Source organism: Dreissena polymorpha, chromosome 4, assembly GCF_020536995.1.
Source record: "Dreissena polymorpha isolate Duluth1 chromosome 4, UMN_Dpol_1.0, whole genome shotgun sequence".
Taxonomy (NCBI): Eukaryota; Metazoa; Mollusca; class Bivalvia; order Myida; family Dreissenidae; genus Dreissena; species Dreissena polymorpha.
This window is the reverse complement of record NC_068358.1, coordinates 126,107,040-126,134,246: the sequence shown is the minus strand read 5'-3', so window position 1 is coordinate 126,134,246 and position 27,207 is coordinate 126,107,040. Positions and strand designations below refer to the sequence as shown.

At 32.0% G+C, this 27,207-nt stretch overlaps 1 protein-coding gene and 1 non-coding gene across 3 annotated transcripts in view; one reads left to right on the top strand and one right to left on the bottom strand.

The window, feature by feature from the left end:
- The window catches only part of LOC127879600 (gamma-aminobutyric acid type B receptor subunit 2-like), an 87,705-nt gene that overhangs the window by 8,285 nt on the left and 52,213 nt on the right, over positions 1-27,207 (top strand). The window contains exons 12-17 of one of the 2 annotated variants that reach the window (XM_052426554.1): positions 782-898; positions 1,296-1,418; positions 1,710-2,045; positions 2,434-2,589; positions 2,866-3,014; positions 3,307-4,519. In XM_052426554.1, coding sequence (XP_052282514.1) covers positions 782-898; positions 1,296-1,418; positions 1,710-2,045; positions 2,434-2,589; positions 2,866-3,014; positions 3,307-4,108 — 1,683 coding nt within the window. In that variant the 3' untranslated portion in view covers positions 4,109-4,519. Of the gene's footprint in view, positions 1-781; positions 899-1,295; positions 1,419-1,709; positions 2,046-2,433; positions 2,590-2,865; positions 3,015-3,306; positions 4,520-27,207 lie in introns of those variants that run through there. The other variant, XM_052426556.1, reaches the window with a different exon arrangement.
- LOC127880345 (U5 spliceosomal RNA) lies at positions 5,405-5,520 on the bottom strand. Its single transcript, XR_008049535.1, has one exon. It is a non-coding gene; the product is annotated as a U5 spliceosomal RNA (small nuclear RNA).

Sequence of the window (27,207 nt, the reverse complement as noted above, 5' to 3'; positions counted from 1 at the left end):
GTATCCGATTTAGTCCCAGCACATGAAAGATTTATATAATATAAATTTTACGAAGTTATTTCCAGCTTACTTCAAAACAACAGTTTGTGTTATATGATATATTGCGTTGTAATAAAAATGCTGTATATACGACTAAGCAACATATTTCGTTTATGCAGTTTTATTTCGTCTGTATATCAATTGACCAGTCGCCAAATACGCGATCGCTCCGCCCACTAAGTTGTGCTTTCATAAAACGCTTATTATATTACTCCGACAGTCTTTGTTTGTCGGACCATGTGGCCGCAACAAACGAAATCAGATTGATTATTATGTGAGTTTGTTTGACAGCTGGCGAGTGGTCAATTCACAAAGAGGCATATTTCAGATTCAAAACATATACACGTGTATTAAACATTGCTTTACAGTTATGCAAACATTAGCTCATTTTTTCGTTGCAAATACAACGCATAAATGGTTGAATATTACAGTATTGTTACCAATACATTTAATATTAAAATGCAGTCAACTAAGTAGACGTAACCTTTAACACCCATTCGTCATTTTGTTATACTTCAAAAAACTGGTTTTTGACAACATGCATACGATCATCAATAAAAAGTGTGGCAAATAATCATTTTTCCAATTAATTTAGAAATCAAATTATTAGTTTCGGTTGCAAGACATTTGTTTTATTCTGGAGAAAAATGTTTTAAGGCACAGTGCATTTACATTGGCTGACTTCAGAACACTAACCTTCAATATACATACCACAAACATTAATTACTATTGAATATTTCAGGCAAGAGCTTTTCTGTTTTCTTCTGGCTTTTCGATGTCCTTTGGTGCAATGTTCACAAAAACATATCGGGTTCATCAAATTTTTACCCGAGCCAACAGGGGCCTTATAAAAAGCAAGGTTAGCTAAGTATATTTGTGTCGTGTGCAATTATATTTGCCTTAGGTTAATACAAGCTCTTTCACTGAAGCTCAAAACATAATTGATGTGTATACGACGAAAGAAGTGCAACACGATATCTTTACGAGTAAACAAATATATAAAGCTTTCATTTTTAGAATCATTAAACTAATATAAATTTCCAACCGCACTTTTCTAAATAATTACTTTACATACCTAGCCCGTTGTTTGTGATTAATTGCATGCATTTTATTAGATTGTAATAACGTTTTACAAGAGTAATTATATCGACTCCATTCTCAGTGATAGGTAATAATCACAATTTAATAATTTGACAATTTTATTTGATCCTATTGATTCATCAATTGTTCAATTTTGTTTGTCATTGTTGCTGTAGTTGCTGCGTGACAAGCAGTTGTTATTTATTGTCGGGGCGCTGCTCATGGTTGATTATGTGATACTGATCATATGGGGTATAGTGGACCCCATGCATAAACAGATTACCAACCTCACCACGGAGGTAATGGAGTTTTGCCTTATCATCTGTTAAATGTTAGAATTAAAGTAGTGTTATACTTGTTTTTTATTTATGTTAATAGTTTATGCCTTATCATAATTATGCTATCTTGATTAAATGGTTATATAGCTCGGTGTTGGTGGTAGTTAATATTGTAATAAAATGTTGCACTGAATTTATCAGTAACACATACATAATGCTTGAAGTAGTTTTTAAACGATCGCTGGTAATTAGAATTTTAAACCAATTTGCACAATTTCATTACAATGTTTGATTTGTTTATCATATTTCCAGGCATCCGAGGGTGATGAAGATCTGTTATATATTTATCAGCTTACCACGTGCTATTCCGTCCATTTGGACAAATGGACCGGGGCTCTTTACACGTACAAAGGCCTCCTCCTAATATTCGGCGTCTATATGGCATGGGAGACCCGGCACGTGAACATTCCCGCGCTCAACGATTCCCGTTATATCGGCATGAACGTCTACAACGTCGTCATCACGTCCGTTCTTGTTGTCACACTATCGAACATCCTATCTCATCAGCCAACCCTTGCCTATGTGATCGAGTCCTCATTCATGCTTCTGTCGACCACTATGACACTATGTCTTTTATTCGTACCAAAGGTGAGTTAAACATAGTTGTTTGACATTTTGGACGTGAGTCAGTTTCATTAATTGTTAACGGCAACTAGTGACTTAACAACGTGTGATTAAATGGAAAATTACAAACAAAATGGCTAAAATGAAGGATACTACTGTGCTCAAGATGAACACATGACACTATTACTATGTTTTAAACACTTAACATTTATAGGATTAATTAGCAACTCTCATTTTGTTTTGTTATTTATATTTGTTATTTATATGATTTGAATCGTTTCTAATAATTGCTCATTTTCAAATGTGTCGTCGTTTAAAATTAGTATAATGACATTCATAATTTGTATTCATGACACCATGTTATATAAATAAAGAATTCAAAAGGTTTACCTTCTTTAAATGTTTGTTCCAGATATATGCAATTCTAATTACAAAAGGTGAGCCTATTATAGCTGCCTCTGGTATAACGGTTGATGCCAATTGCCGTCGCTTTGCAGTCGACGATAAACGTGAGCTCATGTACAGAGCGGAGGTCCAAAACCGCGTCTATAAGCAGGAACTCATAGAGGTACGATAGCTATCAATGTTCATATGCAGACATAACCTGTATCTCACACATTTGTTATTCCTATTTCGTATTAAATAAGGGAAATTGATATAACTATGTATACATAGGTACTGGAACAAAAGCTTTCGCAGGAAAAGTGTAAATTGTAAATTAATCGGCTTGGTATGACTGACATAGTGTTGTAAATATCGAAATTTTCAACAAAAACAAACAAAAAAGTGTGTTTTGCCAATACAAACAATAATATTAAACGTATTTCCATATTTAATATTACAGTTGGAGCAGCAGATATGTCGTTTAGAGCGGTTACTGGAATTGCCTATTGCGCCATACCCTAAGCTCACAAACGAACTTCTGTATCTACTTCCGGAATCGAGGGTCGATCCGTCTCCAACCTACAGGCGGCGCTGGGAAGAAAGAGAGATGTAAGAACAGACGACATTGTTTATGTTAACTTTAATTTCATAGAATAGAATGATAACATTGCATGTGATATGTTTATGCATTAAGCTAAGTTAACGTGTAAAATTATAAAAAATGCGTGTTTGTTTGTAAACATTGACCGGTTCTTTCAACACTTAAGCTAAGTACGTACTGACGAACGGATAAGTGTCTGTATTGCTTATTGCACGTCGTGTGATGTAGAAACCATACATAAAAAATAACATAATAATGGTAGCACGAGCATTGTTAAGAACGTTTAGTTGTTTATTTCAGGTTTAATTCCATTTCCGATGCAGGCGACATCTGTATGGGAATATCGGAGGAACAAACTGAAGAGTCTGAAGGCCAGCTGAACACAGTGGTTACTACGGAGAGGAAACCAAGTAGAAGGCGGTCAAACAGATTGAGCATTCGGATAGCAAAAAACTATGCATACTCAAAGCTCTGTAAACTGCGACCTCGATTCAGTGTTGGAAGTATAAACTTTAAGCCCGATGAAATGGATGGCATAATATCGCCCTCACCCTTAGTTTCTCCAGATGGCTTTCTCATGCCAGATATCCAAGTCCATCGTTCGAAGTCATCACATCCTCTCATCCGACAGGAGGCAGTAGACGAGAGAAAGATGCGTGTTTTAGGCACAGATGAATCAAACCAGAGCTCAGATACGAAAACATTTGAAGCAAACATATCAGACGACGGTGAACTGCAACATGAGGATGACGAATATTCATCAGTGTCTTTTGCAGTCCCAGACCTAGATGAAGTATTTGGACATTCAGTTGATGGCTGTAATGAGCTACGAATGTCAGGTGAAATTAAATCAAGACCATCAATTATGCCAAGAAGAAGGAAGTATGGCAACACATTGGACATTCCAAGAGACTTGCCTACTTGTCAAATCACTGCAGTGGATGCACATTCAGGGATGCGTTCGCCTGTTTTTAGACGTGCAAGGTCTATAATTGAGCATGAACGCAGAACGCGTATAAAGAAACTGCAGTCAGACCTAAGAAAAATACAAAAGGAACTTCAAGACTTAGATGATCTCGAATACAGTGTCTCAATTGTGTAAATAGCGTAAATGTTATTAACACATTAAGTTCATACTTTATTGGTTGTATATGTAAACGAAGTTCGAAATTAATTAGATAAACTATACAAAAGAGATAAAAAAAACACTCGAAAATCTATGGTGCTGTTTACTGCTTTCATATTAATATCGTTAAAGCGTTTTGAAGTACTGGAGTTGTTGGCGTTTTCGTAAAAAGCTGACCAAGTTAAACCTACGCATTGAACTTACTTTAACATCGAACTTTATGCCATGCTACCAAAACATTAAATTAAATAATTAAAATCAAGCCATATGTTTACAATAAATATAAGTCATATTATTACTAGTAGGCATAGGTTAATATAATCACGTCGTATGAAAGTGCATCTATTGCTAAAACTAATGATTTAAACAACCTTGTTTATCAGCTATTATCACTTGCATGATAACCTTCAGTTGATACCATTTTAATAAGCTAACACAAAAATATGTTTGAAATATAAACACCAATATTGCATAATAATTGTAATGCAATACGTATTCATTAACGAAGCTGGATAACCTTACTGTTGTGAAATTATTATGATGATAATCATAATAATAATAAGTACAGTTGTATCGAAACAGTAACAGATTTTGGGTAAATATTCGCATTCTTTAACCATCCCTTTAAATAAACTCAATTGTTGTTAAGTATATATAAATCGTTATTTTATAGTCGTGCTTTGTGTTATGAATGATGAATGTATACCCGTTCAGTTTATTAAAGACTAGTTCAGTTATAAATACATGCCGGCGTAATAAACGCCGACATATTGGATGTCGTTGGGTCGGTTCTATCTTAAGAAAGCATGAACAAAATATGGTGCCGGCTTCTTGTGATTAAAGAAAGACTACGTCCACTACTACTACTACTACTACTACTACTACTACTGCTGCTACTACTACTACTACTACTACTACTTCTACTACTACGATTTCTGCTGTTGTTTCTACTACCACTACTACTTAAAGTACTGCTGCTACTACAACTACTACTGCTGCTGTGACTGTTGATGCTGCTACTACAACTACTGTTCGTGGTGCTACTGCTGCTTCTGCCACCACCACCACCACTAGCACCACTACTACTGGGGCTAGATGAATACCGAATATATTACAAATACATAATATATCATACCTTTTTCCTCTAAATATAGAAACGTATACCAAATTCATATTTTCTATTTTCACTTTATACATATATAATATATAAGGTTTGAAATGAAGCATGCTAATCTTCAATATTAATATGGATTTGCATAATTATGTTCATGTACCCATCGTTAGAAGGGCTGCAAAAATAAGTCTATAGACTCATCAATTGTTCCACTGCACGGAAACCTTTAGTAAAAGGCGAAATTTTTTTTTCTTTTTCATAAAACTTTATTCATGACGTACCCTGGGGTGTAGATTGCCCCAGGTACCCGCTAAAAGAACTAAATGTGAAATAACAAATGAATGGTGACTTATTATAATATTTAACAAGATTAACAAAGTTATAAGAAACAAAATTATGTTTTTCACAATTTACAAACAGTCTTTTGCACGTCTGCACGTTTAATTAATATTCCAGTCTTTGTTCACGTCTGCACGATTATATGATTTTATTGTAAAATTTATATGATGTTATTGTAAAACAGAACACAATGATAGCTTTTAACAAATAAAAGTCACCATCTTAAATTTAAGCGGGTCTTTATTAGTATTATGTATTGAGTTTATATCCTTGATTATAAATCGAGTAATGTATCCACACTTCCTTAATAATTGTAAAGAATAACGAAAAGAAACATATAAGGTTGTACATTTAAATGAAAAAACTATAATGAAATAAAATGTGGTTCCCAGCGAACCACCTCAGGTCATGCACGGGCACTTCCTGTGATGGTCTGCCAGGATCATGATATATAGCCTACAGCTGCCCTGGATGATGGAGTTGAGGCACGTGACAGCCTTCGGTACAACTACTCACCCGCCTCAACCCCACCATCCAGATAAGCCTGAACAAGTGTGAAAAAGCATGTATAATATGAAATATATTTTTTGAAATGAAACTCAATACGCAAGAAAGGTTAGTACAGTGTTCCTATGGCCTACATGAATGTAAATGAGGCAATGGTATAGCGTATATACATAGTGATGAAACATGAGTGATAATGAAATTCAATGAATGAAATGAGATGAGCCCATGACCGGGTTACACAGTATATGATATATGATTGAAATGATTCATAGGAACATTGATGATAACAGTGATGATACATATATAAATACATCAATACAAAAACTCATCACACAAATGACACAAAACACTGTATCACTTTGTTGTTCTCTCTCTCTGATCTAGGATGACAACCCGAGTAACAGCCACTAACGGCCCCGCAGCTGCCATCCTCAAATCAGAGAGAAAACACAAAACAGCAGAGAGAAACTTAATATACATATTTCAATCATAACACTAAATGTTAGCATAAATTGCAGGATTCAAGTCTAATCTAAACTCAACTTTTTATTTGCATTAACGTCACAATAATTACCCCATATTAATTCAAATTTCTCAGATGAAAATCTTTCAAAATCTAATAAAATGCGATATTTTAATCTATAAATAAGTTTGCAAATAAGATCAAATGGACTAAACAGTTTTTTGTCAAATTTTACATCATTTCTGGTTCTCCAAATTATTTGTCTTGACTCCGACAGCAGAATAAGAAAAACATAATTAATCTCCTTATCATATGAATTATCAACATTAAGATAATGAAATTGTTTGAGAGACAGTTTATGATTGTCTGCAGTTAATACATGCATTAAGAATAATACGACTTTATTTATAGATGTAGAAATATAACACTCAACAAATAAATGATCTATAGTTTCTGGTTTCGAACAAAATGTGCATTTACTAGATCTTATCATATTTCTCGAAAAAAGATATTGGTTGGTTAAAAGAGCATTATGAACAATGGAAAAACATGTGTTCCTACACTCAGGATCTACTGCACTTGAAAAGACATTTTTAAAGCTATTATTAAAATCTACAGATTTACAATCCCTTACACATTTTGGTTCAATATTCATATTTTCAATAAAGTAATTATAAATCTCTTTAACAGTCCAGAGAGAATTCACATTTGATTTACAGTTTTCCACAAAATCTGTAAATACACTTAAACATTTAACATAAAAAGGGGGAATAATTTCACTATGAGGAATATTATTAGATGCAATTGAAGGATTATATTTCTTCAATTGCAAACCTGTCCAATAAACAGCAAATTCTACCCAAGGAGTATTGTAGTTATTAATTATTTTAAAAATATGACATAGATAGAATGAATGGATTTTTAATTCTAAATTTGGAACATTAAGTCCACCTTTTAACATGTGTGTATACAATGTTTTGCGGGATATAGGCTCTAATTTTCTGCCCCATATAAAGTTGAAGCAACGTTTTTGAAACATGTTTATATAATGACTAGGTACAATTTGAGCTTGTATAAAATATATAAGTTTTGAAAATACAAATGTGTTCAAAATCGAACTTTTACCCTTATACGATTTACCACGAGATTTCCATAAATTAAGAATTCTTTCAAAATTAGATAATAAATCATGAAATAAATCATCATCTGTTAAATCATAACCAAACCTGTAACCTAATAACTTGCAATTTTTTCCCCAAGAAATGCCGAAAGGATGATCAGACCTTGACTTCCATTTCCCCAAAAACATTCCACAGCTTTTCTTATAATTTACCCTTGACCCCGAAACCTTTTCAAAGTCTGACACATGTTTAAAAAATAAGGAAATTGACTTTTCATCTGATAGACAGGTGGTATTGTCATCAGCATAAAGGGACATTTTCACATGAAACTTTCCACCAGGAGTTTTGATACCATTTATATGTGGGTCATCTTGAATAACCTTAGCAAAGGGCTCTAAACATAAAACATAAAGGAGAGGTGATAAAGAACAGCCCTGACGGACTGATCTTGTCAATGCAAATGGCTCAGAAATATGTCCATTTACAATGACAGATGACCTTATGTCTTGATACAAGACCTTAATCCAATGTATAAAAGAGTCATTAAAGCCAAATGATTGAAGAGTGCTAAACAGAAAAGGCCATGACACACGGTCGAAGGCCTTCTCCTGGTCCAAGCAGATAAAACAAGCTGTTAAGTTTTTCTGCTCGACATAACTTATTATATTACGAAGTAAATGAATATTATCAAAATAGTCCTCCCAGGTATTGAACATGTTTGAGTTATTCCAATAATAGAGGGCAAAACCTTTCCTAATCGTGAGGCCAAAACCTTTGACAAAATCTTCCTATCAATATTCAAAAGTGAAATTGGTCTATAATTTTTAACAGATGTTTTATTACTGTTATCTTTGCAAAGTAATGTTATATAAGATAATTTTTGTGATTCTGACATATGGCCAGATTCAAAACAAGTATTAAATAAATACAATAAAATATCACCAAACAGATGAAAGAATTTAACATATATCAAAGAAGTAAGTCCATCACTTCCTGGAGACTTAGTATGATCCATTTCCTTTAATGTAGAGAAAATCTCATCCAGAGTAAGAGGTTGGCTTAACAAAGCATTATCATCATTGGAAATTTTAGGTAGGTTATTCAAAAACTTAGAGTTTAAAGAAGGGTCAACAGGTTCATCAGTATACAAATTTTCATAAAATGAATGAAAAGTTTTTAAAATATCATGTGATGATTTCTTGTCCATACCATCATCTATTATATGAGTTATAGTTTTATTAATACCATTTTGAAATTCTTTATCATGAAAATAATTTGAAGCATTTTCATTGCTATTCAGCATATTAATTTTGCTTCTTATGTAGGAACCATCATATATTTTATTTTGTAAATTTTCAAGTTGATTTTTGATATTAATTTTTTCTTCAATATCTTGTGAATTATGGTAAGTTTTAATTAATAGTTTTATTTCTTTGTATGCATTAGATTTCTTTGATTTAGAGTAATCAATACAAAATTCTTTTATTTTATTTTTAATTCCATCCCACCAATCTAAAGTAATATCTTCCGTTCTACTTATTATTTTAAAATAAAACTCAAAGGCTGAAATAAATTCATCATCATTTAAAATTGAATTATTTAATTTCCAATAGGAATTTCCAATAGAAATGGTTTCATTAGAGTTGTTTAAATTAATAATTACATTTACAAAATCATGGTCTGAATAAATGCAAGGTTTAATGGAAGACTCAATACAATTACCAATTAATAAATTCGACACATAAATCCTATCTAGTCTACAACTTATTAATTCTTTTTTAATAGATATTCTACTCCATGTTGTAGTGGTTTGTTTAGGATACAAATGTCTAAAGACATCTTTTAATTTATATTTATCAATTATATGTTTGAAAACAGCACAGCCAATAGGAAGTCTATCAGTATCTCCCCCTGATTTATCTAACTTAGGATTCAGAACAAAATTGAAATCTCCAATAACAACTAGATGATAAGAACTAACCAAATATTTCTTAATGGAGGAAAAATAATTATTTCTATCTCCAGGGGCATTTGGAGCATAAATATTACATACCCTGAAATTTGTGTTTACAAACTCAACATCTGCATATATAAAACGACCATCATAATCCGTTTGAAAACTATGGCAAATAATATTTTTATCAGTAATAATAGTACATACACCACATGACTTATTTCCATTTGAAAAACTCCAAATATATTTATAATCTTTGGAGATAAAATTTTCTACATCTTTGGCTTTGGAGTAAATGTCTATATGTGTTTCCTGTATACATAAAATGGCAGGCTTATTTTGCAAAATGTAATCTTTAATATACTGCTGTTTTTTTCTGGATCTAAATCCATTTATGTTAATGCTATGTATTATTAAAGACATTCTTGTAAGTTTTGAAATAATCTTAAAATAATTACTTGCACAATGAACGACACCAACGTTTTAAAAACGTTAGTTATTTTTAGAACACCATCCATTACACCGAAACATACAGGACAGACATTACATAAGCTAGAAATAATCGAGGAAAGTGCATGTACAATTAAAGATTAAAGGCGAAAGATTTATGCGTGACTGTAGTGAAACCAGAGTTTACTTAAAATTGCCTGGTGCAGCAGTTTATATAACAGATGTATATTTTGTAAAATCTATTTATAACTGATACGTTTAAAGCAATACAAATAAGTTTTAAAATTGTGTTCTGATAAATTTTTATTTAAAATTATCTATACATAAGAAGTATATAATACAATATTTAAAGGGATGTTATAGAAATGTTGAGTGTTTTCCCTTAGCTAAGGATAAATCATCACTTATGTGGTAAAATCGGACACAACACTCATGATTATTGTAGTAAGTCTTTGATAAAAAAAATGCCTCTAATCTACTGGTTGTAATGATAAGCAGCTTAACTCGTTAGAAACAAATTATTTTATATAAACACACTAATTGTTATTCATAAAAGGTAATCATTTACATCGTAGTTCTTATCATACGGACCAACGAAATCCACGAAAATTCGTACTACACGAAATGTGTTTGTCTGTCTGTCTGTCTGTCCGTTTGTCCGTCTGCCTGCCTACGTGATTTCCTGCCTTCTTGCCTGCCTTCCTGCTTGCCTGTCAGCAATCATGTCTTCCTGTGTTTCTGTCTGTTTGTCTGTCTGTCTGCTTCTGATGATGATGATGCTACTGCTACTGCTGCTTCTACTAAGATTACTACTTCTACTACTGAACCACTACCATTACTACTACTACTAAACCACTACCACTACTTCTACTACTACTACTACTACTACTACTACTACTACTACTACTACTACTACTACTACTACTACTACTACTACCACTACTACTACTACTACTTCTACTACTACCACTACTACTACTACTACTACTACTACTACTACTACTACTTCTACTACTACTACTACTACTACTACTACTACTACAACTACTACTACTACTTCTACTACTACTACTAACACCACCACCACCACAACTATTTCTTCTTCGACTGCTGATGTAACTACAACTACTGCTGTTGCTGCTGCTCGTTCTACTACTACTTCTACTTCTTCTAATGCTTTTACGATTTCTGCTTTTGTTACTACTACCACAACTACTTCAAGTTCTTCTGCTACTACAACTACTAATGCTGATGTGGCTCTTGCTGCTCCTACTACAACTACTGTTCTTGTGGCTACTGCTGCTTCAGCCACCACCACCACCACTAGCACCACTTCTACTGGAGCTAGATCAATACCGAATATTTTACAAATACATAATATATCATACATTTTTTCCCTAAATATAGATACGTATACCAAATTTATGTTTTCTATTATCACTTTTATACATAAATAATATATAAGGTTTGAAATGAAGCATGCAAATCTTCAATATTAATATGGATGCACATAATAATGTTCATTTACCCTTCGTTAGAAGGGCTGCAGAAATAAGTCTATAGACTCATTGATTGTTCCACTGCACGGAAATCTGTCGGTCGGTCGGACGGTTGGTTGGTTGGTCCGTTCGTCCGTCCGTCCGTACGCGGATATTCACCATATGGATCTACGTATGTACGTACGTATGTATGTATGTACGTATGTATGTATGTATGTATGTATGTATGTATGTATGTATGTATGTATGTATGTATGTATGTATGTATGTATGTATGTATGTATGTATGTATGTATGTATGTATGTATGTATGTGTATATGTGTGTATGTATGTATGTATGTATGTATGTATGTATGTATGTATGTATGTATGTATGTATGTATGTATGTATGTATGTATGTATGTATGTATGTATGTATGTATGTATGTATGTATGTATGTATGTATGTATGTATGTATGTATGTATGTATGTATGTATGTATGTATGTATGTATGTATGTATGTATGTATGTATGTATGTATGTATGTATGTATGTATGTATGTATGTATGTATGTATGTATGTATGTATGTCTGTATGTATGTATGTATGTATGTATGTATGTATGTATGTATGTATGTATGTATGTATGTATGTATGTATGTCTGTATGTATGTCTGTATGTATGTATGTATGTATGTATGTATGTATGTATGTCTGTGTATGTATGTATGTATGTATGTATGTATGTATGTATGTATGTATGTATGTATGTCTGTATGTATGTATGTATGTATGTATGTATGTCTGTATGTATGTATGTATGTATGTATGTATGTATGTATGTATGTATGTATGTATGATGTATTGTATGTATTATGTATGAATGTATGTAAGTATGTATGTATTTATGTATGTATGCATGTATGTATGCATGCATGCATGCATGCATGCATGTTTGCATGTATGTATGCATGTTTGTATTGTGTATGTATGCATGCATGCATGCATGCATGTTTGCATGTATGTATGCATGTTTGTATTATGAATGTATGCTGCTTAACAGTATTTGAAACTAGGTTGGTTAGACTCGGTAAGAGGATATACGGTTATATGAGGAATATGCGCTTCATTTCATGCTTTGTTTTTCGTCTGACAAAATGTGTGGGGTTTTAAAGTTACAGAAAAGCTAAAATATTTAATAATGCAGAAACTTAATGCTAGGTTTGTGAAACTATGTATGAATTAAACATTTTTGTGTATATGTATAACGATCCATATGGTAAATATCCGCGTTTTTTTTCTTTAAACAAAATGTGTAGTTGCTAACTGTTATTGTTTCATTAATAATTGAAAACTTAAATCTTGAGCCTTCGCTACCCCAAAAAGAACTTTAATGTCGTTGACAACGCCCGGTGCGGGTGGTCAATATGTTTAATATGTACGTTATTTCAGTTTGTTTGTTGTTGTTTTTGTCATTCAAAAACTATGTTTGCTTAAGTTACAAAAAAAGGAACGTAAAATGTGAATCTTTTCAAAACTTACTTAAACTATATTTATGAAACTTTTGGAGATAATTTTCTTTCTCCAACAACATAAACCCGGTAACGGATTAGAGTTTTTTCTCTGGCAAAGCATCATCACACGCGAGGGTTATAGTCGGAGATATTATTTATTGGGACAAAACATAATATATATTTAAGCTAAAACTTGCACATGTTGTATTTCTATTTTGGTAAATAAAATGGTTACTTACATTGATTTAGAATTGTCCCAGTTGGTGCATTTCAAACGCGTTATTCGCATTAAACACACGTTGCGTAAGGCGATAAATTTGCAATGAATATTTTACAAATCCGTGAAACTTAACATAAAAAGCGAAAAGAACATCGAATAAACGTGATGGATTGTGGTTGAATAAAATTGTGATTAGCTTGTTTCTGACGCAACTTAGTTTTGTCAAGAAGTTTATTGATTAAAGCCAAAATATATCCTCAAAAGTATCACATAATATGAAAAGTAACGCCAAGCTTATGCAATAAGAGAATGAATTCGAGAAAGCATATTGTAATTCTTTGCCAGTAGCTTTTAGAAATAAGTTATGTAAGGAACGTTGCACATCGATGTGTATTGAACATAGTATTTCGTTATCAAATTGTCCTCAGTTATGTGTAAATAAGAAGCATGTGTAATAGAGCACGAATTAATATATTGATTTGTATCTGCATGTTTGAAATGTATTTATACTTTTCTCGTTCACACTATTTATTGCAACGTTTCTAAATGTTTTAATACATAATCTTTAATACTTCTGTCCAATATTATTACGAACTTTCAGTACTTTCACAATATTTAATGTTCAATAATTTTTTTCCTTGATACAACGAGATTTCATCATTTAAATGACTAATCATAGCACGATATTGTTGATAGTATGTTGAACTGTTATTTGTGTTTTGTACGGTGAATTTATATAACATCAAATAACGTCTACAATCCAACTGATTATAGCGGTATTCGATTTATAGTACTATTGAAGAACTTTAATTAATTATTGGAAATGCAATCTTATATTTCCTGTAGATATTTAGCCATCTGTTGAGATAAATGATAAATTGTATATCAATTTAAAGATCGTATTATTTCGCGTCGCAACAATCAACTAGATATATAGGCAAATGTATTTGCATACCGGAATTATACATGGCGTTTAAACTTGCTTTGCAATTTTCAAAAAATCGTATCCACCATTGTACTCGTACAAACATAATTAAATTAACTTATTGAATGCAACACATCCGATATACGAATAAACTGAAACCTCAATAAACATTTGTACTCGCGACAAAACAAAGATTATTATAAATTATTTAGATTGAAGTGTTATCGCTCGTTATGAGCCAATTGCATAGAATGTGTTTACCATCGCATACTTAAACATTTATTAGTATTATTTGAAGGTTCACTGCGTGTTCGCTGTATGTTTATTAACTGTCTTTTTTACCTCTGAGTTGAAACAGAAATTTAACGATCTTGAAATATTGTACTTTAATATATTGGATTGGAATCACGCATTGTTGAAATATATCTATGCCTAATACGTCTTTGGAAACATCAGACCGGCAGGTTCAGGGCTATGGTGGTCGAATATGACATAATACCCATTTTCGCATGACGCGAACAATATTTTTTTTTCCTTCTGCAAATACAGGATAACACAATTTCATAAAGACACACGCACATGTTAACTTTAACATTTGCATAGTTATATTCGATGTTATTAGATGAATTCATTGGAGGTCAGCAACTTGATATTTGGCATGCATGTGTATCTCATGGAGCTGCACTTTTTTAGTGATGAAAGGTAAAGGTCATCCTTCAAGGTCAAAGGTCAAATATATAGCTTTAAAGCGGCGCAAAAGGGGACATAGCGTTTTTGACAAACCCATATCTTGTTTATATTTTATATGTATGGATCCCTGCTGATTTTGCTGATCTGGCTGTTACACGTTGACATACATGTAGCAACGGCGTTCGAAAAGACGACACGAATAATCGCTTATTTAAACATCGTATAGAGTAAAAACAATGTATTTGTTGCACTACGAATGGGAAGAGTACACCCGCTTTAATTATTAACATCAGCGTGTTAAATCGTTTGTTTAAGTAGTTGAGGATTAGAATACAGTTATCATTTGTCTTGACTTTCTGTGCACCACTTGCGAGTACAATGACTATATCGATATTTAAGATTTATTTTCTATTGATGACGTCATTTAACTTCTGTAGTTCGGGCTGAGGAGATTTTTAAAATATAAACGTTTTTGTGATTTATGAATTTAAACTAGAATAAAATATGCACGTTCTTGGTATCAAATTGTTTGTTTTGTTGAACCTGAATCATGTTGATAGAAATTGTTGACTTTATTGCAACTCCCACGTAACTCCAAACATTGACTGATATAAGAACTTCCTGTTGACCATGATATAAAAATATATCAGGCAGATACCAATGCGGTGGTATGATAAAACAGCTTAATGGATTATAGCAACTGAGATACATGATTGTTTTTGTTTCTTCTATGTCCTTTAATATTCTCATCTTGTTTTCTGAAATGGCTCCAACTACCTCAATTAACTGTGCGGATTTTCCACCTTTTGATACTTTCACTTTCTTGACTAAGCATCATATTGACTTCAATACTCACGTGTGGATTCTCGGTTAACATGAGTATTTTCATGTGTGCAGTTAAGTTCATGTCAATTCTTATGTTGCATTGTTTTTGTCGTAAATTACTCATGTCAGAAATTTCTTTTAAAATGAATAATTTGAAGCCAGAATATTGGTGTACAGCTTTCAGCAGTTACGATTTGCAACGATGAGAGTGAACAATTTTATGCTGAATGACTGTTAACATTTTTAACATTGTTCATATAACTTTCTTAAATCGATTGAATCTATTATTTTAAGGTTCACTGCGTGTTTGCTGTATGTTTATTAATTGTCCTTTTTACCTTTGAGTTGAAACAGAAATTTGACGATCTTGAAATATTGTACTTTAATATATTGGATTGGGACCGCAGATAGCTGAAATAGATCTATGCCTAATACGGCTTTGGTAGCTTAATACCGGTAAGTTCAAGGCGATGATGGTCGAACATGACATAATACCCATTTTCGCATGACACGGTCCATTTTTTTCTTTATGCAAATACAGGATAACACAGGCTCATAAAGATACACACACCTTTTAATAGTTTGCTTTAACATATGCATAGTCATTGCCTATGTCATTACATGTATCCATTGAAGGTCAGGCAAATATTATGGATACATGACCAAATTTTAAAAAGACAGCTAGCCAGTGAATGTTAACTTTATAAATTATAAGATAAGCACAATACACGCTTGAGATATTGCCTGAAATGGGAAATACCACTCATCAGTTATCATTAACGCAAAGGCCATGGTATTTGTAATAATCAACTTTCGCTGCACATGACAATGTTTCAACACTATAAACTGAGAAAATAGAGACATGTTTCAATGATGTAATTCTAATATATTAGTTCGCGCTTTACTAATATTAATATGATATGGTATAACCAGTTTTACCAAGCAGATCTAATTATGTTTATTATACTTGAAATTAAAAAAACAAACACTATGAGACACATTTGGTTGAAATGAAACAAATATTATTATATGCATTTATTTCTATTCGCATCAAAACCTTTTCTTGAGTTCTTCTCTCGAAATGTATTTTCAATACCAGGTTTATGTCTTAAACTTGTTCTCCTGTAAGAAATGAATAAAGTTTTCAGTTTAAAGATTTATAAAGTGTCTCCGATTGTTTTCTGTAAATCCCTTATACGTATTCTTTATCAGTGTTATAGTGTAACATCATTAATTTACCATTGCAACTAAGACACATAACTCTGCTTTAGGAAAACAGTATGTGCTGTTAAATGCACACCTCAAATTATTTATTTTTTTGTAAGTCAGATACAATATAACCATTATAATCAGAGTTATCCTTTAAATCGAAGCATTTGACCATGAACTTTCGACTTCATAGTGCAACACTATTCAAAAATCAATTATAACAATTTTCCAACCAACAAACAAAATTGGATTTGCATATTAGGAAATAACTGCAAATCCCAGATCCGACCACAAAGCTTGTGTTAATTTGACATTAAACAATCATATCTCTTATTGTAGTAGAGAAGTTGGAAGTTACTGGCATGAAAATGATACTGGCAACCCAACTGTTTCAGAAAAAAAATGAGGGTAGGTAAACTGACCGTCGTGGTACATGTTATGACTCAACACTTTTGACCGAGGCGAAAAATCGAACACAAGAAACAAACAGACAGACACAATTTGTCATATAATTTCTTAGCATTTGACTGCATTCCTCAACTGAATAAACACATTACACAAACCAATTGGTTCTGAGAAAAAAATCTGAAAAAATATCGACAAAATAATATTGTTCCGCCATATGTTACGTAGACCAACTAATTTTGTATATGCCTATCCGTCACGAATAATAAGTTTATTCGACACTCGAAAACGAGTTAACGTACTCGATACTATTTTTGTATGTGTTCTACCAGATTACTTCTCTTTTTTTCTACAAAGGTCCGATGTGTTTGTAAGTTATCATTGAGACTAAAACAAATATTTAATTCATACAGAAAATGACGCTAAAACCATACATGGAAGAACCTGTTTTTGCAATAGTATTTACATGACATATAATAACTCTTGACTTATTGTTGTATTCTACGAGTAATATGCACACACATGTTTTTAATTTATTGAATATTAAATAAGTTTGATCATATTAGAACGTTTATAATACTGTTTGGTTGATTTAAGTCGAATAACAACGAAAAACCCGACTGATACACGTTCTAATAACGTCATAATCTTATCTTATATGAGTACATGTTTACAAGTGTTATATGGTATAACAGCTTAATGGATTACAACAACTGAGATACATGATTGTTTTTGTTTCTTTTATGTTCGTTAATATTTTAATCTTTTTTTTTCTGAAATAGTTCCAACTGACTCAGTTAACTGTGCGATTTTCCCACCTTTTGATACTTTCACTTTCTTGACTAAGCATCATATTGAATTCAATACTCACGCCTGAGTTCTCAGTTAACATGAGTTTTGTCATGTGTGCAGTTAAGTTCATGCCAATTCTTATGTTGCTCTTTCCGCGCACTATAAAATGCGCATCGTTTTTTGTCGTAAATCATATTTTTCAGAAAATTCTTTTCAAAGGAATAATTTGTATGCAGAATGTTGGTGTACAGCTTTCAGCAGTTACGATTTGCAACGACGACAGTGAAAAATTATGCTGAATGACTGTTAACATTTTTAGCATTGTCCATATAACTTTCTTAAATGGATTGAATATTTAATCCATGTATATGTATATCTTACTTTTACTCTATGATATGATTCAAAGCTATTTTTGTCAGAATATGTACTTTTTTAAATACCAATACTATACTCGATTACTGTAGTAGGTAGGCGTGACTATGGGTTTATTTTAATAAATGACAGACACGGTTTTTCCACAAGTTTGATAAGTCTTCTTTTATTTATGTCTATGTTTTGGAACGCATCAGTAATTATTTTACGTGCTATTGAAATCTCACGAAAGAAGGTTCTTGTTAAAGAAGTTAAAGTTTATTTTATACAAAAGAAAATCAGATCGAAAAGTATGATAATGATGGATAATTTTTGAATATTGAAACGATAATATTTATGGGACACCAATAACTTTAAAAGCAATTATAAAACTAGAAATGGCGTGGCAGAGGCCGACGCGTATCCCCACGCCGCATATTTGACCCAGGGGGTACCCCAGGGTTGGTCATGGGGCCATACATAGTTGAGATTGACCGTATTGTCATGTGGGATGTTCAGTATCAATTGGAAGTGAATCAGTGTAGAAATGAAGAAGTTAATGTAAAATAACATAAAACAAGAGATGTATTTTTCAGAAACACAATGCCCCCTCCTGCGCCGCTTTGATTTGTTAAAAAAAATCATTTGGCAGGTTCATTAATAATCTCTCTTTAAAGCTTATTACTTCCCTTGGATATGTTTTTTTACGCTTGACTTAAAGGATGACTTTGACCTTGACCTTTCACCACTTAAAATGTGCAGCTCCATGAGTTACACATGCGTGTCATTTTGCTATCTTCAAAATTGCAAAAGTTATGGTCAATGCACCATACCGGGGGCATAAATATGAGTGAAAATCTCTGACCCGGCCCCACCCCAACCCCATAACTTTTGACCCAGGGGTCGGATCAAAATTCAAAATAGTGCAGGGTCGCACATATGCTCAAAGCTGCCATGTGTGTAAGTTTCAAGGTTCTAGTGCTTATAGTGGAGGAAGAGATAGTGGCCTGGACGGACGGACGGACGGCGGAGATAACCACAATATCCCCACGCTTATCAAAAAGTGTGGGGATAATGAGCTTACGGTCGAGGCGGCATTACACTAACTTTTTAATATTTAATCACTAAGCACATGTGCATGATTTAGTAGCATTAGAACTTCTGAACTTATGAGCACGCCAAAAACCTGAATTAAGCGTGCATCAAATGTGTTTAAATCACCTTCGACTATCAACATTTTATAGATTTTTTAGTAAATACCCATTGTGCAAAAATACTTAATATAAAATACTACGTTAAACTCGCATTGTCTGATACCATATGTATTTAAATACGTATTTTGATTAAACTTATACATCATTATATAAATCACTATCATAATTACTAATTGAGGTCTTTAAAAAAATTATTTGTGATCAAAATCTATTACAATTAAATATTTACGAGATAAAACAAGCAATATTTCGACTGATGTTTAAAATAAAGAAAAAATTCGTATCGTTTTTGTTTGTCAACACAAGGTTTAATACCGCTAAAATATGTGTGTAATTAAATTTAACATAAGCTTAGCTTCAAACATAACAAATCAGGTTTACACATGAAAACATAGCAATATACTTCATAATTCAAATAATGTCTAACCAAGAAAGACTCGTCTTGCATGCAACGTTCAAACATACATAACATTGTACATTTAATATGATGGTTAAGATTCGTTTCCAAACGTACATACACTGTAGTTATTTTTATGTTTTATCATTTTGTCGATCGAAGAAAACAAACGCAAAATTATAATTGGGATGAATGTTTAAAAGTTGTTTACATGAAAGAAAACATATATGCACGATGTGGGATGACAAATTGCTTGAGATATTAGGTGGATGTGCTGTTAAAGTTTTATCTGAAGAGTCAATCCTTTACAAATTACTCCTCACATATTCACAAATGAAATATATAACGGCTCAAGAGCATCAGAGAAACCAAACGGGAAATTGGTTTCAATCAAACGAAGTATTTGTCTTTCTAAATTAAACGACGAGACTCCGTCTATATGTTACTACAAAATCCCACTTTCATTCACAGACATTGCGTTTGTTACTCAGATACTCTTAATTAAATCATGGCATCAGAAGGAGAATTTAACTGGATAATTTCTAGTCGTTTATTATGTATTATAAACTTACCGTCAAAAAGGCACCTTTGGACATTATCAATACGTTGCATGTTTATTTAAACCAAAACCCACACTTCCTAATAATCTCATCGCAAACTGTCCAAAGTTACAAAGCGATGAGTATAAAACTGTTCAGTTATGAGGTTGTCCTTTGATACGATATTTTCGTGTTGCATGTAACATACGCACATAATGAAAATGATACACCAGATGCTTTTAGCCATTATGTTATACCAAACATGATAATGTAATGACAAGACAAAATACAAATGTATATAAGGCATTTTTAAGTACGTGGCGTACATGAGTGCAGTGTTTTATTGTGGTCATATTTAATACCTCGTATAAAACATCAATGATATAAGTTTCTTTTAATAAAGACATTTATAATGTTAAAGTCACTAAGCAATCTAAATTATGTGCAGGTATTTATAGATACATGTAGGTAACACAATAGAGAAGCGATTGATTATGCATAAGGTTGTCAAACTTTGATTTATGGGTATAATAACAACCGGAAATGTCCATAGAAATTCTTATTCCGAATTGCATGCATGTTTTTCATGGACGTCTGCATCAGATAATGTGGGTACGGTATATCAATAAAATATTGTAACAAAAATATAAGAAATAATCTGGAACACGTGTTGTTGTAATATTTTAATTTAATCTTAGTTTGGTCAAACTGTTTACAATGTTTTTAAAAGTGTTTGTAAACGTGAGTTTATTTGTAGTAAGTATGAAGCTTTTGGCAATATGCTTGTAACACAAAGTTTTTGTTGAGAAACGGGCCACGAATTATGCTAGTGTAATTCATTGATTTTTATTTCGTAAATATATTATATATGCCGACATGCAAGTTTTGTTCTTCCCCAAAATGTATACTCAGTCTTTTTGTATTAAAATATTTCAAACAGAATTTGTTATTGTCTTGCAATTCATATGTAAGTCGCATTTAGAGGTAATGCAACATATGTGTTACTTTTGAAATTGAAATATTTAACTCTGTATCAAATTTCTAGAACAGTATGCGTAATAATCTTACAAATTATTGAGAAACCAGTTCCATTTAAAATACCAGTAAACGCTTCCTTATAATTATTTTAGAACGTCTTCTGCAGCTAGTGTAAAGGACATATACCATATTCGCCTCACGTCTTCAGTGAAACACTGGTATTGAATTTCTAAATTGTACTACAACAATCTACATATCAATGGATTCTGATGTCATAAATCGCGACAACAAATACAACTTTATTACAGCTATATGCAACGTCGATTACGTAATGTATGAGTTGTTGATACACAGATTATAAAGATTTATTTCTTAAATATTCGTATTTTCGTCTTCAGTGAAACACTGGTATTACCATTCTCAATTCAACAACAACAATATGCCTATCAATGGAATCTGATGTCATAAATTGTGGCAACCAACACAACTTCATTACAGCTTTATATTACGTTAATTACTTAATTAATTAATGTGTTGATACATGGATTATAACGATTTATTTCTTAACCATAACGGAGATATCATATTGTTTTCCTTAAGATATATTTCATGTCCTCGCATAGCCTTTCCTTGTTTTCTGAAACATCTCTGAAAAACACTGTTTTCTATATTATATTTTATCAATGCTTCTCTACTACCATCATAATGTTAATATGAATTTTCACCATTTGATCATCGTCGTACACGCGATGCCATGTCTGCAGCGAATCGCATTTGAATATCTGTCAGGTTCGATTACCGAAATGCATATCTCATACGGTCGCGTTTGACATGCAGATACGTGTTAATATTACAAATCCGTAGCGTAAGTTACTTCAAACAATGTAAACGAATTGCTTTTTAGACAAGATTCTGCTTGAAATGGTTGTGTAATTTTCAGAAGTAACGTTTTCATAGAATCTTAGAGCAAAGGAGCAAAGTGATATTCAATGACGCTTTATTAATGATTCATCCACCTATCTATCCGCAAAAACTTGAATGAAAGGTCAAAATGTGTGATCCCGAAATTTTACTTGCATAATAAAATTGATGACATGATTGTATGGCTGAATGTTACAAATAAATTGCACTAAATATTTCAATTATCTGAAACGTTCTTGAGATATATGGAACACACAATTACAAATTGCTTTATTTTAAAAATAGAGTTGTACTCCAATGACAAATGGTTATTGGAAACTATTATTAAGCTCTACACAACTATATTTAAATAATAAGGATTTTTTTCAGGATTGAGACTCCTGTACTGACTGAAACATACAAAAGACGTATTCTAATTTTAATTAAATGAGTTAAATCAATTTTAGTATATCGAAGACTTTCAATTCCTGATAAGGTAAATTTAATGTGAACTTATTATGTTTTCACCCACAATCCGGGAACAAAAAATAATAATCTACATAAACAGCAATTTGGAATGATATCTAAATATATCCATTGTATTTTCATTTTTGTTATAAAACAATATTGTATGTGTGACCCATTTATTCCCATTTATTTATGTAAGAATAATTGTTTTGACGTGAATGTGTATGATTATAGATGAAACATTAACGTTCTTGAACAACAGTCGTGCAAAATGTGTATGTATATTTTATACGCACATTCAGCTTTGTATTAAATCTTGTATGAAATGCTACTTAAACGCACCACATTACTTGAAAAAAATAACATATAATATTTCCTTAGCTCTTTGCATTCGATGTTATTGTTTCAAGGAACAAACATCACATACCTTTTGATCTTTCAATTCAACAATTTATCTTAGTAAAATTATATCGACATGCCTGAACACATGTAAGACTTTCATATGATCTTAATCTAAAGAAGTGCGGGAGCCCAACCAGTTTATTTCTCAGTTCATACAAGGTTTCGTTCATTGAATGCATTAATGAAACAGCTTTTTCAATATTGAAACTGAGATATTCGTAGCTTGCAAATGTAGTTTTGTGTTCTAGAACAGCTTTGCCTTTTTGCCTGATATGACTCAGCCTGGCTTATTCAATTACGCTTTACAACCTTATTTTGGAAACGCACAGTTTTCAAAGTCTAAAGTGAGTATCATCTTGGCTGTATTTATTAGTCAATAAACTCGTCCTCATACATCATTCAGTTGCATGTCTCCAGTGAATTCCACTTGAATGCGTGCCATGTTGCGTTTCGCACTTAATTGCATTTTATGTTGAAGTCAAATGCAGACATAAGTTATTATCAAGATTTCATAAAGCCCATGCTGCCGAAATGTTTGACATTACTACTATGAAGTCTCAAATTACTGTAGATTCGCAATGGTCTGCGATTGCATGGCATTTTAAGGAACGTTATGCACGGAACAAACATAAAGTTTTCAGCAGTTAAGCTTTGTAGCAGCGTTGGAAAAAATGTGTACATCGGTGAATGCTTTTAAGGTGTTGTGTTACAAATTATTATCCGCATCAAAACCGTTTCTTTAACTCTATAATATAACTAATATTATCATTATCTATATTTATATATCGCATACCCCAGGCTTAAGAAGGTCCGCATATGCTGACGGGGGACAAATCCAACAAGGCAACAGAGAGATGTGCTTCTATAGGTTAGATCTTATGAACCAAAACGGTGTCACATCGTGACAAATGCTCTTCTTTTATTCAGCAATAAATTTCGTATTTCGGAATTAATGGACAAACAAAAAACACAAGATGTGAAATGATGTGATTCAAGCATTCGACTTTCATAATAAAGCGACTAAAATGTTTTCTATTTATCTCAAGGACATCGCATTGCAGTAACGTACATAACAATTAGATTACTTTTAAAAATATGTGACATATTTGGATTTAAAATATTAATTGCATTATATGACGATTTGTTTTTATCTATTTGTCAATCGGTCAGTACAAAGTAAGTACGATTATAGGGTTATAGGCATAACTCAACAGTCTGCAATTGAGGTCCATCTCTTAAAACTTCGTGTCTGTAAAATTAATAATGTACATTTAAATTCAATATTGATATACTCAATTCACTAAATTTATAGCTCAATTACAATTTCGTTTTTGTTAAAATTCCACAGCCCCTTATAAAATACATATTTGGCTGTGGGATTTTAAGCAAATACATCATGTATAGTTTTGGAAATCAAATTTTTGTTCCACATTTTCAACTTGTTTGATATTGATATTATTTAATTGTGATTTTTATCAGAATTATAGTTCTCGCAGTGTATTATATAACTGTGGTGTTCTATTTTTCACATTTTAAATTAAACCGCTAAATTAAAGCAAGAATTCAATAGTGTATAATTTATTTTACAACGATAACTTTTCAACTGTACACGAAAACATTATTTTCAATTTATAAAACTCTTATTTGCATTTGTAGAAACTCGTATTTGCAATTATTAAAAGGTCATATTTCGTTGATGTTTTGAAAATGCCTCTTCCGAACTGTTAATTTTAGTCATTGTTTAATTATCATCATTATATAAGTTTTGAAAAATATGTCTAACTTTGTTTGCAATAAAAGTCAGACGAGATTTTGCAACAAGTATAAAATGTATACGACACATACTCGCAATTTTTGTTCTACAACAAATATGAGTAAACATGTTGGTATTGGCATAAACTTTGTTTGCAATAAAAGTCAGACGAGGTCTTGCAACAAGTATAAAATGTATAAAATAATCGGTACCTAATTGATTGACATTGTCAGTACCACGACGCGATATTGCTTAACTTTCGATCATGTTCTCATAAAAGTCTGCACAAGGGACATAATCTTCGTCTGAGTATACAATAAAAAGTCGAATCATTCCATTAAATATGCTTGGTGTGGATAATATCAGTATTATGACATTCAAGTGTTGAATCAACAATGGATCACTTTTCTTTAAGACTAAAGGATGCTAACATAAAACATCGCACCTGAAACTGCAACTGGTGTTACATAGTTAATATATTTATTACATTTACGATTACGTCAATTTTGCACTAAAATCATCAAAATCAGTATCAGTACTCATCTTAGTTAATGATTATGTTCACATTCTTCAATGGATTAAAATAAAGATATGTTAAATGCTTCTGTCAACATCAGGTTAAAAAAAGCAGCAAAGATGGCTTTAAAGTGTGACAATTAATGGCAAAACAACGCATTTTAATGTTTGAAAACAATCCGTGTTTATACACTACATAACTAACAAAGCCAATGTTAATTGTAACACCGGAAAGTATTAATGTATCTCTGGTGAAAGGATATAACCATAATTTGTGTATTTGTTTTATAATTAGAATTTCTTTGTAGAGAAAATGAAGTGCACCTTAGAAAACACACATACATTAATTAATATATTGATATGTAATATAATATATTGATATCTATATTCGAAAATTCTCAACATCATTTATAATTGAGAACATATTTAATGGACGCGTATTACTGAACGCTTGAGACTATGACAAACCCATGACTCTAAAAACCAGAAAAAAACATACAATTCTTTATTATAATCATTAGAATGTAAATATCGCACGTTGAATGAAAAACAAAATTATTACAACAACATATTGTCCTTTTTTATCTACCCACCTGCATCAAGCATGTGTCGCGGAAGAGGAAACAAACCCTATTGTAATTATGACATTCCCTTGTTTGACAAACGGCAGAATTGTCAGTTCAAAATAGATGAACTAATATTTTAGTAGGAAAGCGACGTATACCGTCATCAACGGCACACGTGGAAATTGATTACGTCCTAAAGTATTGTCAGGTCTTTTTCAATTAAACAATACAATAACACGTTTCCGCTTTCCTGGACGAAGGGATACTTTCATTCACAGACATGCGTGATTATTCTTCGGACACTTCTAAATTAATTCTAGCTATAAGATTGTTCTCCTGAACGAAATTTCTCTCGCGGCATATAACTTCATCAAATGGTTAGTCGGCCTTGTATATGTGATGGATTTGAATGGCAAGTATTTATTTTCTGCACCAAGTGGTTGGCTGATAGTGTATAGGTGATGGTTTTTGAATGGACATTTTTTAATAAGTTCATCTTTACAACCAATGTTTCTTTAAAAGCAGTCAGAATTCGATCTACAGAAAAAACATTGCACCTAAAAAAACAAAATTGCGATTTTGAAATGCTCTCAAAAGCGAAATGTTTTTAACGGGACTTATTTTAACGCATTATTTAACAAAATATAATATAAATGCTATTTAACGTATACGAATATGATACAAATAAACATTTATAGACTGGTAATTAAATGGTCAATTAGAAATCTTGTCGCTTTGATATCTATACCTAAACAAATTATTTTATTTTATTCATAAAAATCATCGAACTAAGTTTTGATTGTTTGTGTTTATTATTTTTAAATATAATATTATGAGAGTAAAATGCATGTTTGATAAATTCGGTTATATAGCTATAGGTAAGCTTTTAGTGTTCTGCAATAATTGAATGGGACGTTTTGTCTCATACATGATGTATTATATTATTACCGTGTCTAGTTTCTGTTTAGTGTTGCTCATTC